Below are 17048 nucleotides of genomic sequence, written 5' to 3'. Positions count from 1 at the left end.
GCACGCTGAATAAGTGGTTCTGACACCGTGAACCCCGCAGATTCTCACGTGTGTCGCGATTGCTCTTGGTAATTTCAAATGTAAAGCTATTAATATTTTAGCAAAGGCGTTTTAACGGATTCTTTATGAGCGGATTGCTGAGCAGACGTGCCGATGAAACCATTAGGAGACATGAATTAGGCTGTTGGATTAGAATTGAATCTCCGTTTTTCATCCAGTTAGTTTTGCTCGGCAATACGATTCGAGTTCGAATCGGAGACCAGTAACTGGTAATAGTGATTCGAGTCGTTAAATAGGAATAGTTTTTCTTTCGGGGACCGAAATTATACATCCCTTTCACAAAATAACTATTTCATCGGCCGTAGTTTTGGTTCGTCACTTTATTATCACCCTTTAGCCCCCCCAAATCGATTGGTTTTATCATGTAGCACCGCAAACATGTGGCATGATCGTCTGCCGGTTCGCAGATGCGATATTTCTGTGTAGAGATCAACCAAAAGTATTATTACGGAGAATAATGCCATAGTTGTGGTCCGCAAATATGAAAATATTTATTCTGATGAGAGAAACTAATATTATTTTCTCAGCGATCGTATGTATATTACAATCTTTCAATCCCAAGAATGAATTAAAATTGATTTTCAGATGTGCGGCACGCTACCTAAGAGATGGGTACTTACAATCATGGCAATGTTTGGAGCTATGAGTTTAGCTTTTCTTCGATTCAATTTGAGTTCTGCAATAGTGGAAATGGTTGATGTAGGGTCACAAGACTTCAATGATTCAGGTTACTTAGATATTTTATTGTGTCGTCCACCCCGTATTTATAAAGGAGGCTTTAGAAAACAGAAAATAAGATTAAACACTTTCAGCAATAACGTTGTTTTGTGGTTTCATGGTGTATTTACTGCTGTATAAATATCACCCTGGCTTCGAGGTGAAATTTATATCCCTACGTTAAACTGTGAACTAAGGTCGATTCGTGTTTATCAGCGATGGGGAACTCCTCTGATTTGCAGTCTGAATTTACCTGGGATGCAAATCAACAGGGCGTCGCATTGGGCAGTTACTTCTATGGATACTCAATTTCACAGGTTCGTTTATTTATATTTCCAATTCCGGTGATGATATAGATATTTCTTGCAACCTCTGAACAGAGATTATCATGAAATTGTAGTAATATATTCTCAAATAGTACCTGATGGATTGAAGATTGTAATTAAGTAGCTTCCACGGACTCGAACCAGGTTTTTATGGCATTGGTAGGTAATTACAAAGCCGCTCCAGCCAATTCCGCTTCACTCTACGACCGCAGAAAGGTCATGGGGTTTTTATTAGAGATCGACCGATATTGATTTTTCTAGGCCGATACCGATGCCGATTACACTGGTCAACACATATTTTTAGGCAAACAAAGTAAGAGTGGTTTTGGGGGTTCTGAAGGGCACTGATTCCGAATATGACCTTGGATTTTTCAAATTGGCTCTTGTTGTGGAAATAACACATGGGACTATTTCGAACAAAATCTCCCAATTTTGCGGTAATGACTAGATATAAAATCGGCTCAGTCGTACTACAAAGTTTAGAAATTCAATCTACTTGTTATTTTTACCCACAGAAGACTCTTTTAAATCAAAATACAGCAACCGCACCATATATTAAGGGTTATTAGATTTATCCTAGTTACAGACTTTCACGGATATCATGTACATAAATAAACTCCAGTCATGTATATAAGTATATACTCAGATAGTCAAATAACGTGGCATTAATTCAATCAGTTTTACGTCAACCACCTATTGTAAATTTGAAATGATCAGTTGGAATCAAATATTGTTAATTTATTTTAAAGCATAATAGTTTTTTGGACGATTTTCGCCTCTAAGCTACAATAGCGCAGTTTCTCGAAAGGTTCCGGCAATGGTCTGCCATAATATGTTCAATTGTTCATCTCATCTCCCTCATATCTTTCTCTTGTTGTTTTGGTTTCTTGGTGGAACCTCTCCCCTTGATAATCAACAAGATGACCGGGAAAGATATCAAGATGACTGAACAGGAATTGAACTTTTATGCTCATGTTTGTGCTCAAGTTTTCGATATGCAGATACGAATTTTCGGACCCTGTTTGCAGTTGGGTGCTTTGTGATCATCTGAACCCGTGGTTTCCAACCTTTTTGTCTTCATTCCCCACTTTAGATTTATTCCGAGTCATCATTCCCCACTACCCAAAACGTTTGTCATTACGGAGCAGCTATTTGCTTGTTTGAGTAAACAGGACACGCAATCACACCAGTAAGTAACACAATCGCCTATAACGCCTATTGTGAAGAGATACCGGTAACCCTAAAAATTTAGCGGAAGCGTTATTTCACGTCATTCTGGTCGTGCTGAATGCGTTTGTGACGCCTTATTGGTTATCCAGAGTTGAAAAAGAGTTTTTGTGAACAACACACAATCTAATTTTCGATACAACATACTAGAGCAGTTAACTGGTAACGGTAATTGCGCATGAGTTTCCGTAAATGTGTAGACTGTTCTGTGTATAATGTTTATCAAATGCATCTATTCCCCACCAGAAACCATTGAATTCCCCACCAGTTGGGAACCACTGATCTAAACAGTTTTATGTACTACATCTGAGGAGAAATTACATGCAGTGAACTCCTTCCTAATGTGAAATTGGAATATACCAGATACCAGATTCAAGCTTCTCGTGTGATAGGGTGACTAGGTATACCCACTTTGCGGAAAATTATCCATTTACCAGTCAAAATAAATGAGACGCATTGAGTATTGTAGTTAAGCTATTCAAGGACAAATTTTATAGTTTTATAGTCCTCTTTAATCTTGGTAGAATGACCAATTGATATAGGAGAATATGTATTTCCGCTGTGTAAAAGTACAATTTTTAGGCTTGACAAACTGTTTTTGATAAAGAAATATTTCGCATAATGTCGTGTTTATATTGATAGAATGACTGAGAACGGCATGAGGGTTCTTCACAGTCAATTATCTATTTATGCACAGTATAAAATCAGAAAAAACTACGATTTTTCTTCCTACCAAGTGAAATATTTAAGGATAAATAAAGTAATTTTGGGCTTTTTTGGGGGTATAAATATCTCCTGACAGAGAGCCAATCTGACGAAACTAATGTGATATTCGTAATCAGCAACCTCAAAAACCCCAGAAACGGCTCTCAGATGTTCTGCCCCAAATTTTTGTTTTCATTTTGTTTACCAGTATTATCGATACACTCACATGGCCGATAATGGGGAAGCGAGTGGCGCAGTGGGTTAAGCGCCTGCGTCACGACACCAATGGTGGTGGTTCGAATCCCGGTTCGGACTAATTACTATGTGTCGGAGGTTCTATGGGCTCCTCATCGCCGACCTCACTGCTAGTCAGTGACATTAAAAGCCCAGCTACAGTGAGCCGAGCTATAATTCGGTAGCAACAGAGACGATTATCAACTGATGAAGTGTGCGTGAAAGAGACTGTGAGAGTGCAAGAAGAATGAAAAAGTGAAGCAAAGATACGACGATAAAGCGAGAGTGGAAGAACGTCAGAGACCCGAAAAAATTGTGTACTGTCCGTGTAATTGCAATGTCGTGGAGCACAAGGCCTTAACCTGGCTAAAAGCACCACTCTCGTATCCAATAATAATAATAATAATAATAACATGGCCGATAACCGATAGGGTTGCATTTAAAACAAAAATCAATTTAAAACAAACATGTTTAAATCAAGGCCCATCTCTACATGTTTTGTATTTTTTTTTGTTTTGTTTTGGTTTCAAGCCAAGACGTCACGCATATTCAATTGCAACGTCATGGTGGATTGACATACGCAATTGAAAAAATAGGGTAAATATAGCTTCTTAGACGAAATATCTTCGAACAATAGCTGTTGAGCCGACTATTTTTAGGGTTCCAACCATCCCATATCGTATACGTCGGCTATATCGGATAGTAATTGTCTGTAGACTCATACAACATGTTTTTGGAAAGTATTTACACAATTATGGAATGATTGTACAACTTAAAAAAAATCTGAACGCCTTTGTTTAAAACACTGTTTGAAACATGTTTTTAATTCAACCCTAATAACCGATAGCATAAGCCGATATCGATATAGAAGGAGCGGAGAATCATTTCTTCAAAGAATATTGTATCTTAGGCAACATTGCACTTCTACATATACCACAAAAAGCTGAACAATAAAAGAGCAAACTGAATTTAAAAATAATTATTGTTTAACTGTGAACATTCATTTAAATTTAGGCAAACCCAAAAAGCAAAACGTGATACAGAACTGCTGAACAGTCCCATAGAGGTAGTATGTAATGCAGAAATCACGATTTCCCAGTATTCTCACCAGTTAACTTGTCCTGACTGGAAAGTAATCCGAATAAGAACCCAGCAAGAAAGTGCTAAATTACCACTCGAAAAGCTGTCCATGGTCTTTTTTTCTACTGTACCCTTGTGTGCAATGAAACATTCGTCTTTGATCAGTTCGCAGATGTGGTGGCCTATCAAAACTCTTCTGATCGTACCTTCACTTCAGAGATACGTGGGACGTTAATTTGTGAGAACTAATGGGTCATCTTTATCAAGTGCGGAGGTATAGTTTTTATGAGACGAAGTTTATTGTGGAGAGGGGGTGAAAGAAAATTTTGTGGATCACCTAAGCAAGCAGATTTTACATTTTTAAAACCAGGTGTAAAACTTTTCCTGTGTGGCCAGCTAAATTGTGTACAGTAGTGATCATCAGCCTTCGAGTTCCAAAGATACGAAAATGGATGTCTAGTGTAACCAGCCGGTGACTCAAGGAATATCGAAATCCTTTTAAGCCACCTCATATTTTCTATTTCGGTTGGCCATAATAAAGAGGTTTCACGTCTTCATAGCATTCAGTGCCATTCACTGAACGTCCAATTGTCCAATAGCAACAGAACCAATGTCATTTCGAAGAGCTTCTTGGAGGTACAGACCTTCAATATACAATTGAATTGTATATTCATATTGAAATGAACCCGAATATTTCGGCTGACACTCGTCAGGGGTAATCTTCAGCAACTAGTAGAGAATTGGAAAGAACATTGTATATCAACAATCGTATCACAAAATATGACGTCAACAGCATGATATTTCGTGAATGAGAGAGCGTTCAATGTACTATTTTTAGGTGGTACACGAACTCCTTTTGTTGACTGAGTTTTGGCTGGTGTATTTTGATAAAAGTCGACTCCAAGGCACACAAATGGAATTGTGAACGGCCTCGCCCAACGATTCGAAGTCGGTCGTCTCGATAATTATTCGCACAAATCGGATTATTTAACAGATGCTTGCCGATGGCAGAATTAATTGCCTTTGATAGATCAGCATCAATCTTAAGCGGATGAGTTAAGGGCGAGCTTTTCACCGAGCGTGATGCACGTGTTCTGATAAATCTGGGGACATGTTGGTAGTATAGTAATAGTACATTGAACGCTCTCTCATTCACGAAATTTCATGCTGGTGACGTCATATTTTGTGATACGATTGTTGATATACAATGTTCTTTCCAATTCTCTACTAGTTGCTGACGATTACCCCTGACGAGTGTCAGCCGAAAATATTCGGGTTCATTTCAATATGAATATACTATTCAATGTCATTTTGTAGTAATACTGCCTTCAAACTCCTAAGAGATGAGTCCAAAAACAATCGCCGTTCTACTGAGCTGTAGACCATGCCCAAAGCTGATATTATTCCTGAAACATCTTGACAGTATACTGTAGGGCGGGGCGGGTAACATACGGCCCACGGATGGTCACGAAACTACTTGTTGTGTTCGGTTCTACATTGTAGACGTTTGCGAGCAAGCATTTTCGACCATGAACTTTAAAAAGACAAATCTGCGTTACAATATAACTGATGTTCACGTACCGTCTTTGGTCAGAGTTTCTATATCCGACATGCAGCCCGAGTTCAAAAAACCAGTTGACAACCTTGATGGACCACAGATATCTTATTAAATTCAATAGCTATTGAAGTACATTAGGTTCATAAATTCATTAAATACTGTTTTTGGTCTCTATGCTTCAAACTTAAAGCTTACATTAAATACGATTTATTCCTTGCATGTGGATAAACAAGCGATTAATTTATCGATTCTGTAATCCGGCCCGCCAAGTACTATATTTTCCCATATCAGGCCCGCCGACCGGAGAAATAGTCCGCGCCTGCTATAGAGAATGCTCATCGTCATACCCCGCGAACCCCCACAAGTTTTCTTTCAAAATTAGCTCAATTATCATTTCCACAAAAATATATTGGTGGCGAATGTAATATTACCGCGTAACGCTCCCGACAACAGCTTTTGTTGTGAGTTTTTAATGAACATATTACATCCAGTCATTTCTATCTAGCATCTCATATTGAAGTTATTTAGTGGTTATATCGCAGGAGAAAATGGATTTTGTGGCGAGGTTTCAACTCCCTTCATTGGGGCGGATGAGGAAAAAGTTCAGGAATTTCTATTTAAAACGACTGTCTGAGAATGACAACTCCAAATCCAAATGTTTTGCAAACATTTAGAAGTCACCCTGTCTGACCTTGCTATACCTTCAACATTTCATTTTTCCACAAACCCCAACAAAACATCTCTAAACAGCGATATGTTTGCATCAGCTGGCTATTGGCAATTTGACAACTGAAATGAGTTTGCACATGCGGATATTTCATCTCAGACGACCATTTCAATGATGCGAGTCCTAAAATTTGAGCAATTATGAAGCGAAACTGGCTCGTGATTTTCCTAAATTAAAAAAAAGAGGTTGTCGATAATTTTACAAATTTAGAGGCTTCGCGGACCCCCTGAAAATGCTTCACGGACCCCCGGTTGAGAACCATTGTTCTAGACTTTTCACCAGAACTTCATCGCTAAATCAATATTATGACGTCACAATTCTCGATCGCATAACGCTGAAAGCTGAAGTTTTCGAAAATGCAAATGTCATTTGACGAAAAACTTGACCTGATTGAAGAAAACGGATAACAGTTTTCGATTGAGCATCAAAAAGTACACTATGAACAGTCAATACTTCGGTAACCTCAAAATTAACGCAGCACGCAGTGTGTAATCGGTCGACCTCTTGTTGGTATAAACCGATACGTTCAAAGCTCTTCTTTTAAATCGTCACGGCTGACTCCAGACATGGCATTTGGTAGTATAAATCGCTGCGTGAGTGCGAATAGGAGTGGTTACTATATTGCCAACAAGCCGCCAACCGCGGTCCTATCGTCTACTGTTCGTCATAGAAATAAAAAAGTGGACGTTGACATAGTGGGGTATGGGTCAGAGCGTGGTAAGCTAGTTGATATCACAACCTAATCTAACCCATTCCCCATATAACACCTGAAACAACATATTGTGCTTTCTCTTATCATCATAATGCAATTGATATACCTTGACCTCTGCCGACTTACCAATCCTGTGGATGTTTGCGTTGTTGCCTACAAAGGTGTCTAAATCACTGAAGTGTGACAAACTTCTACACTCCCCTTTAAAATTGCACAAAGTCTGTTTATCTATGTAAAATGGTGTGGTATGCTCTACTACTAACTACCGACTGTTGTGTCCTTAAGTGATCTCTTCTTTTTCTAAATTTCGATCATTTTTTAAATTCTAAATATCGATGACATAACAAACGTATCGGAAGATTGCACTGGGAACACAGTTTTTATTGCGTCGATTCAACACCTGTTTCAGCTACTGCTTGTGCGCTGATGCCGGAAATGACTTTCGTGTTTCTCTATCACGTCATGTTTTTTCGTTGAGCGCCAACAACTTTGCCTCACAATAACCCCCCAATATGTACCCTATTTCAATTACTATATTTATTGTGTAAAAAGTTTTAGGGCCAACAACCAAACGAAAATAACTCACTGGTCTACAAATTCATATTTGTGTTGCTCTATTTGCTTCATTCAAACTGATGCCGCCGCAGCCAGAAAAATAGATACACAATAGATACAGTGACACAATGGTACATTATGAGCATTTCCAAAACCTTTCAAAATTTACATTGCTATTTTTCGATAGTGTTTTAGGTGGGTATATCTCGCTATTTTTTGCTTGAAATTAGTACACAGCTTCGTCGGAGCAGTTATTAGTCACCCATATGCTATTTTAGGCGCAGGATTGCGATTTCAATTTTTTTTTGGTTGTTGCTCTGAAAGTGTGGGGGAAGCACATTTGGAGCAATTTGGCTGGGCCACAATGGTCCATTGATATCCGAAGACATACTTTACAAAATATATAAAAATCAACAGAAGAGTGCGCAGAAGCAAGATCGTCATCAACACTCTCTTAAAAGGCATCCATTAAACTGCTACGCATTAAAAGGAGGACATTAGGGTTATTTCACCACCCCTTATAATCAATGACGCCTGCTGTTATTAAGTTCATCATTTACAACGGAAGGAGTTTGAAGGATCCGCGGGCCAGCTGAGTGAGGCATTGGACGTAAAGATGCCTTAGCATTTTTTTTTTATATCTTGCTACAACCCAACCCGTAGACAATGTACCTTTTTCAGATGGGCCAAAAGACAATATAAAAACGATCTTGTCCAAGTATACTACGCTTAAACAAAAGAGATGAATTGTAATATTAGCTGCAAGACGAGACAGTAATCCAGTTAATCTTTGACATTTACGTTCTTGCATCTTTGGGAAAAACTATAAATGCGTACACTAAACTTAATGAAATTGTCTATTAATTGTCAGTCCGATGCAAAGTATAAGTTTGGTAAGTCCTGATCCGACTGTATAAATGTTTCGTAATATCAGGTTGCCTTTACGGACAATAAAAGAAATTCAGCAACCCATCGGAAATATGCTACTTTTGCCTGTATACTCCGCGTTTTTTATATAGGTATTTGCCGCCTGGTGCGGTAGACATTTTGGAAGAGCACGCGTCATTGGAATATGCAGCATTGTGGCATCGATTTTAACAATTATGATCCCCGTCCTCCTTCGCATTCACTTTGGAGTGTTTATAGCCGCACGGATTTGCATCGGGGCTTTGTGGGTATGACATACATGTCTCATTAGTCTCTGCCCTACTAAGCATCGACAAGAAGCGTGGACTTATTAAAAGTAAATTTGATGAAAGGGTATCGTAAGATACTATGAGTGAACGGTTCCATCGAATAAGATTACTCGACTGTTGATATTCTGGGCATAACGACCGGCAACTGTCCACCCTTCTGTTTAACAAGGTAAAATGGATAGGATTTATTTTCTTATACAGGGTTCTTTTTTTACTCTAATGCACGGATTATTCGGCGTCTGGTCACCGGTAGATGAAAGAGGGAAGCATTTGTCAATACAGATGACAGGTGAATGATGGAATATTGCCATTGATTTTTTTTACAAGTCTACTCTATAATACCAGATCCTAATTCCGTCTCATCTCCTACCTTGGGTATTATCAGTAACGTGTTTAATAGATGCTTTTATTTATAGCCATGACGTCAAAACTTTTCAATTGTAGATGACATAATTATGACTCTTTTGAATTACAACTGAAAATATATGATCAATATGATTCATTTGACGAAGATAGTCTCCGACGCGTCTTGAATGGACCAAAATATGTGTTACCTGGACTATACATAATTATGAAGTATGCGGTCATCGTCATCAGAACATCTCTTCCGGCCCAGTGATATAAACTAAGTGCTATACCTTATGGCGACGATTTCGTCAGCTCCAACCATTCCATACCGTATATATATATTGCAAGTCGTCTGAAGGCTCACACTGCATGTTTACACAAAAGTATTTACACAATCACGACATAATGATAACACCATTTCCAGGGCCGTAACAGCACTTCGTCAGCCCCCCCCAAATGTTGGTCTTGGGCCCCCCATATGATGATAAACCGAACTTCTGGGGGGCTTCGCCCCCCAGACCCCCCTCTCGCTTTTCGCTCTTTGCCGATACTTATCATCTACATGTGGCCCTCGTTTAGAGCAGTGGTTCCCAACGTGGGCGATATCGCCCCTCAGGGGCGGGATTGGGCGGTCTAGGGGGGCGAAAATAACGAAGGGGGCGATAGGGGGCGAAAACGTACGAAGCGGGCGATAGGGGGCGAAAACAACGAAGGGGGCGATAGGGGGGCGATGGCGCGTTAAAACGACTATATTGGAGTCGGGACCGTAACTACCACACCCTAAACCCCCAATTTGGGGTGGGGGGCCCAAATCGAAGGAAGCCCAAAATTATTTCGTGAATTAACATGACTGATGGAGTCATTTTTTAGAAATTCATGCGACTTTTTCCAAAATCTAAACTTTTCATGTATCTTGTTGTTGGGGTCCCCGTCACCCAACAAAAATACGCATGATTTATGGAAATTAGAGACCTCGGCGTCGGCCATTACTGCGCCACGACGCACCAAGACATATGAAGTTATAGGCCATGTAACATGCGACTCCGAGAAGTGTGCCAGAACGATCAGCAGCGAGAAGAAATTGGCCGAAAAGAAATGCCCTTTTCTATAATTCATGATTGAGTCTGTCAATATGATCGGAAATTGCGTATATATTGCTATCAATTTTTATCCTCTCTGCTCACGTAATCAGGTTTACTGATAGAGCTGAGGGAGATGTGTTTGAAAAGGTAGGACCCCTCAATAATATTTAAGTATCTTCGGGCGATACCCGTTGCCAGGAACGAAACAGCACTTCCTCAGGTGCTCCCAAAACCAACTTGGGTGTTGGGCTCCCATAGGGTGATAAACCTACCCCCTATCACCTTGTTAGCTTTTGCCATGAAGTTAGTTGTAGGCCTACTGTCTGGTGAGCCAGTGCGAAGCGCGAAAATTTTCGATAATTCATGATAAAATCGGTGAATAATATCGGGAATTGCATATATATTGTTATCAATTTCGTGTCCTCTCTGCTCACGTAATGAGATTTACAGGTAGAGCTGAGTGAGGTGTCTTGGAAACTGTAGGGCCCGTTGGTACTACTCCGTGACAAGATGTTATTTCGTGACCTCCAGTTTGAGCGTAGGATACCAAACTAAAAGACGCACACGATTTCAAATTGGTATTTCTTCACTGGCATATAATCTTTCTTTTCGGGATGGTATTTGTCGTTCAGATTGTAAAATACACTATTTTGTATATATAACGAAGTTTTCGGTCAGCATAAGGTCAGTCCTTGTCGGCGAAGGTTTTCTCGCTGCCGATCGTTCTGGCACACTTCTTGGAGTCGCATGTTAGGTGGCCTAAAACTTTATGTGTCTTGATGATCGTGGAGCGGTAATGGCCAACGCCGATATGCCCATTTGTATAAATCTTGCGTATTTTTTCTTCGGGGAAGAGTACTCCAAAATCAAGATATTTGGTAGCTTGAAATCGCGCGAAGCGCGAAAAAATTTTGAGAAAGTTGCCTAAATTTTCAAAAAAATACTCTATAATTTATGCTAATTCACTAAATAATTTTGGGCCCCCTTTGACCTCGCCCCCCCCCCAATTGGGGGGTTTGGGGTGCGGCAGTTACGGTGCTGACCATTTCGTAAACCTTTTTTGAAATGGCGTTTGTTAAACACGTTATTTACCACTTGTTTCAAACTAAGTGTTTTAAAACGCCGCTAGTTTTCATGCAACCTTAAAAAAATTCTTATATACCGGATACTTAGCTTCTACATGGTCTGAAGAGAGGGGCTTCTGACTAAATGTCGAAAAATCAGCAGCAGTATTATTCACCAGAAAACATCAAACACCCCCGTTTCGGCTGACAATGTTCGAACTGTCTGCTTCGGGATAAAATAGAAATGTAAATACCTAGGGATCACCTTTGATTCAAGACTAACGTACAGACAGCTCTCAGTTTTAGTAGTGGATAAATGCAACAAACCACTTAACGTATACTTCGTCTACTTTGCCGTATACAATGGGTGCCTCGAAAACGAGTCTACTGTCATTGTATAAAGCACTTATCCGCTCAGTTGTCGAATATGGCTACGAAACATATCTCTCTTATCTTCAAAATATGTAGTAAAATCAGGTAAAAAAAATTCAAAGCATGGCATTGGGGATACGCAGGGGCGTCATACGGAGCCCACCTATTCACGCACTTCTGCACCCGTGCATTTGTGGCCATGAAAATAGCTAAACCGAAAATGATATCATTCGAGAATGTTAAGCAATATCGTCCAATGGTTCTCAAACACTTTAATGAGGATCTCAAGCCGCAAAGACATCAGCGGTAACGAAGCCGTTGACAAGCTGGTACAGAATGCGGTATCAGAGCACCTCATGCACAGCAGCGCCATTAAAATTACATTTATTGAATGCAAGTCCCTCATTCAAGAGCGTTCCGTTTCCAAATGGAAATCAGTGTTTTTAGCAATATAAAGACTTCCGTTTACCCAATATTTATTCCCAACCACGAGCTTCCTTGCCTCGCTGCTATAATTGCCAAGAAGGGCCTCTACGCTATACTTATTCGTCTGTAAATAGGTCATTGCAAACTGAACTCGCATCTGCATGAAATGGAAATTCGCGATATTGGACGATTTGAAATCTGTGACTAGCCAGGAACAGTAGATCCTTACGCGATCTACTATACATCAAATATGAAGGCCCTCGACATAATTTATACGGGCCCAAATCAGAGATGCCGTCCCCTTCCGGTTGTACGATTACTGGTCCATCCTCTCACCATGGTTACTCTGGTCGAATACGTCCTACTCACTGGTCGAGAAATATAACGACATAAAATGATATAGTATACTATGCGGATAGATCTGGTGCAAAACGCCATTGCAAGTTGACCACCTATACAAAACTCCTCCTACAACAACAAAATGTGCCTCTCAAACTCGAAATTCTGTTTGGTAATATGTATCGAAACACAAATGTACAATACAATATCTTCAAGATACATGAAAAGATTTCGATCCATTCTCAGAGTCCACCAATCGATTATATACCCATATTGTTCATTACTGTCAAAGTTTAGTTAGCTTTTATGTTTAAATATAGAGGGAAACCTACTTCCACTTTTCGGAATACAATGTGTAAAAATAATTCGTGTGTAATTCAAACTTGTACAATGAGCTTAGGTCATCTTTTTGCCTAGATCAGTGGTTCCCAACCTTTTTCGAATCATCGCCTTCTTTTCAAGATCAACGCCGATTATCGACCCCAGATTTTGTGAACCGAAAAATACAATCTGTAATCATCGGCGGGTTGACTAAAAAAAAAAAAAAAAGTATACTTTCCGGCTCGCTGTCGAATTTTACACTTTTGCAACTAAATTTCCGTGGGTTGACAAAAAAAAAGGTCATTTCTCCGACTTGACTCCTATATAGCCGTTTTCACGCGTCATGGCCCCCTACCGCCCCCTTCGATGTTTTCGCGCCCTGTCGCCCCCTTTGGTCATTTTCGCCCCCTTCGTCATTTTCGCCCCCTAGGCCGCCAAATCGCCCACGTTGGGAACCACTGGCCTAGATTATTCTGATTTTCGTGATATTTGGTGATACTATTGTTGACTTTCAATGTACTTTTCGAATATATTGTTGATGCTGGCGACTACCTTTGACGACAATCAGTCGAAATTATTATGCTTTAATTCAATACGAATATATGATTTAACTGTATATCGAAGTTCTGTACCCCAAGGGTCTATTAATACATCAATATTGAATCAACAGAGTACTATGATAACAGGTAAGCACGTGTACTGTATATTTGACAGGCGCGCCGTTGGCGATGGCAATCGGCTTTCCGTTGAACGGATATTTAGCAGAAGATTGTGGTTGGCAGTATCCTTTCATATGCACGGGTGACTACGTTAAGCATTCATCAGTGTTGTAGACTCTTGGAGATGTAATGTCGATAGTGCATATTGGAATGGATTACTTTCATTACTTCATGTCACAGTTTTTGTGTTACTTTCGTATCTGCGGGACCAGCTATTAGGCAAAATACTTTCATGTTTTTTTTCTGCCTTACTTTTTCAGTGATAATATGATGGCATATTTGTTGCTAGATTGTAGAGTCTAAAGGAGGTTCCTTATCTTGGCGCAAGCGCCGAAAGGGTAGATTTTAACTTCAAGGGTGAGGTAATATTAAGTGGGCGAAATCGGGAGCGCTAAAAAAAATGATGTGATAATTATTCTCATAGGGATATAAATGTAGTAGTTCTCATAGCCATATCGAGAACTGCATTTTTCTCTCGCGAAGTCTGACCGGATTCCGACTTTTATCCCATCGTCTTCAAAATATGGGCTTCGGCAGACTATGAACATTAGGGTTGTCCAAAATTTTTGAAATCTTGAAAATGCTCCGATGTAACGTCTCATTCTCTAGATTTTGATTTAAAAAAAAACACTGGGCCTAAAAGAAGCTCACAGGAGATAAGTTTAGATTTTGGGCAAAGCGTTTGAAATTGGCTGCTGAAGAGTTGCCGTGCCACCGACCATAGAACGGCGAGAAGACTAGTAATCACGAAGCCACAGATCTTGATTGGCTAATCGGCTATGCTTCAATGATCACGGTGGCAACATCTTGCTGATTATGTGCTGAAAGTGTCTGCTACCGGCGGTGATTCTGACATCTCATTGTAGGTAGGTTGGCAGATAATGATTTAGGATTCATTCAGGACCAATGTTCCCTCTAAGCTGCGCACGTGCGCAAATGCGCAGTGCTAACATGGTCTCTGCGCACAGAAAATCTAACTTGCGCACAAAAAATCCGACGTGATGACCTTTTATTAGTCGTTACGCACTTTTGTCCAAGGGTCTGCGCAGTGAGTTGGTGAGTGTGCGCAGACTGATCAAAAATTAGAGGGAACATTGTTCAGGACATGTTGAGGTACGAAATACATGATGAACAAACAACATCTGCTTCACAAAAACGTCTAAAGCATGACCGCATTCTTGTGAAGTAAACCGCTGTAGCCTACATGCCTTGTTTACATCGAGGTAAAGCAAAGGCGCTTATGCAAGCGGCGGACGAAATCCTACTTTGGCAAGTGATCCATCATCAATGAATACAAATATGAAGCTTAACAATGACACTATAATTTCCTTGAATTTATTGGGCTCTTGTTGTAGTATACAGTTGAAGTTTTGAATGCTCTAGGGATCGGCTGAATAAGCCGGTTATGCTTGACACATATCAGATGCTTAAAGCAAGTTGAATTCACTTGCAAGTGTTGTCATAGTCCTTAATGATGACGCAGAAAAGAGGTGTGACAGTAAGCATATAGCCTACTATGATGGATATGGTATGTCAAAGTTCTTAATGATCGCGCAGAAAAGAGGTGTAAAGGTAAGCACAGTCTATGCGGCGTTGTACCCGGCATAGTTAGAATACCAGATCCAGTATAGTTTGTGCGTAGATTTACACCTCGTTTCTGAAGCAGCATTAGGTACTTTGAAAAGACTTACAAGTGAATTCAATTTGTTGTAAGCATCTGATAAGTGCCACGCATATCCGGCTGATTCAGCCGATCCCTTGAGCATTCATAACTTCAACTATATGCTACAACAGGAGCCCAATAAGATCAAGGAAATTATAGTGTCATTGTTAAGCTTCATATTTGTATTCAATGATGATGGATCACTTGCCATTCGTGTAACGGTTTCCAACCTTAGTGATGTTGGGTTAAGCAATACATTTGTAATCAATCATGATGGACCTCGTCTGAAACGAGGAATTCGTTCGCCAGTGGCATAAGCGCCTTTTCTTTCCCATGATGAAAATAAGGCATGTAGGCTACAGCGGTTTCCTTCACAATGAAGCGGTCATGCTTTAAACATTCTTGTGAACCAGATGTTGTTTGTTCATCATGTATTTCGTACCTCAACATGTCCTAAATTTATCCTAAATCATTATCTACCAACCTACTTACAGTGCTGTTCCAGAATCACCGCCGGCAGCAGACTTATTGATCACCTAATCAGCAAGATTCTGCTGTCGTGATCATTGAAGCATAGCCGATTGTCCAATCAAGGGCCGTGGTTTGGTGGTTACTAGTTTTCTCGCCGTTCTGTGGTCGATGACACGCCCATTCTTCGGCAAATATTGCAAACGCTTTGCCCGAAATGTTAACGGTTTTCCGTGATCTTCTTTCAGGACCATTGTTTTTTTTAATCAAAAATCTATAGAATGAGACATTGGAACGGTGCATTTTAAAGATTTTTCACATTTTGGATTACTCTGATGAGCATTTCTCGAAAGTGGCGGTGGAGGGAAAAAGAGCCACAGAAATATATCGAATCAAGTAACAATGTCACTTGGCGGCATTAGGTTTTGTGAGCCATCGGTAGCTATAGGTCCATGAGACATGCACCTGGAAATGTCTGTGATGACACAAGTGTCTAGAAACGATACATAGAACATCGAGCGTATTTTATTTGTCGTAGTTTTGTTATAAATTGCCATACATCATTAAATAATATTCTTCGCAGTCTTAACTTGTGCCTGAATAAATTTGAATAGGATCGGTAGGATTGGTATGGTCAGCGATATGGTTGCTGATCATCCATGAGTCTCCGAATGAGCATCCGCGGATTCATCCTGATGAAAAGCAATTAATCAATACCTCCATTGGAGAGGAAGTAAGAAAACTCCTTTACAAATATGTGTGGCATATGTAATGACGACCCAATTTCTTCAGGTAGAAACTGACAGGACACATAATGTGGAATGGGTAGAAATACTCAAATCCCCCCGTGTATGGAGCATCATCGTTGCATCTTTTCTAGAACACATGCCAACTTATCTCGCTCTGCTGCTACCGACATATATAGAGAACGTCTTTCATCTAGGTGTCAAGGAGGTTAGTTGACGTAAGACGATCCAATTTATAGCAGTATGTTGATTACATACAACGACTGACTCTACGAATCATTCTTCCACATCCGATCTCAAATCACCTGTTTCACTAAAGAAAACTTGCTTTACCGGAAACCCTACAAATTGTTGGTTGAAGGTGATTAGTCCTCCGTGCATCCTACGACCACACTAGCCAATA

At 40.0% G+C, this 17048-nt stretch overlaps 1 protein-coding gene across 3 annotated transcripts in view; it reads left to right on the top strand.

Annotated features, from left to right (window-relative positions):
* The first annotated feature begins 586 nt into the window (after window positions 1-586).
* The window catches only part of LOC145436125 (sialin-like), a 46816-nt gene continuing 30354 nt past the window's right edge, over window positions 587-17048 (top strand). The window contains exons 1-7 of one of the 3 annotated variants that reach the window (XM_080313412.1): window positions 587-787; window positions 994-1094; window positions 8921-9076; window positions 9299-9386; window positions 13764-13850; window positions 16514-16632; window positions 16692-16853. In XM_080313412.1, coding sequence (XP_080169538.1) covers window positions 646-787; window positions 994-1094; window positions 8921-9076; window positions 9299-9386; window positions 13764-13850; window positions 16514-16632; window positions 16692-16853 — 855 coding nt within the window. In that variant the 5' untranslated portion in view covers window positions 587-645. The remainder of the gene's footprint in view (window positions 788-993; window positions 1095-8920; window positions 9077-9298; window positions 9387-13763; window positions 13851-16513; window positions 16633-16691; window positions 16854-17048) is intronic. The other 2 variants (XM_080313409.1, XM_080313411.1) reach the window with 2 other exon arrangements.

The sequence above is a fragment of the Botryllus schlosseri genome, chromosome 3 (assembly GCF_051294905.1).
Source record: "Botryllus schlosseri isolate E-star chromosome 3, Bs_hap1, whole genome shotgun sequence".
NCBI lineage: Eukaryota > Metazoa > Chordata > Ascidiacea > Stolidobranchia > Styelidae > Botryllus > Botryllus schlosseri.
Note: the sequence above shows the minus strand (reverse complement) of the source record. Positions and strands in the feature narration are given on the sequence as shown.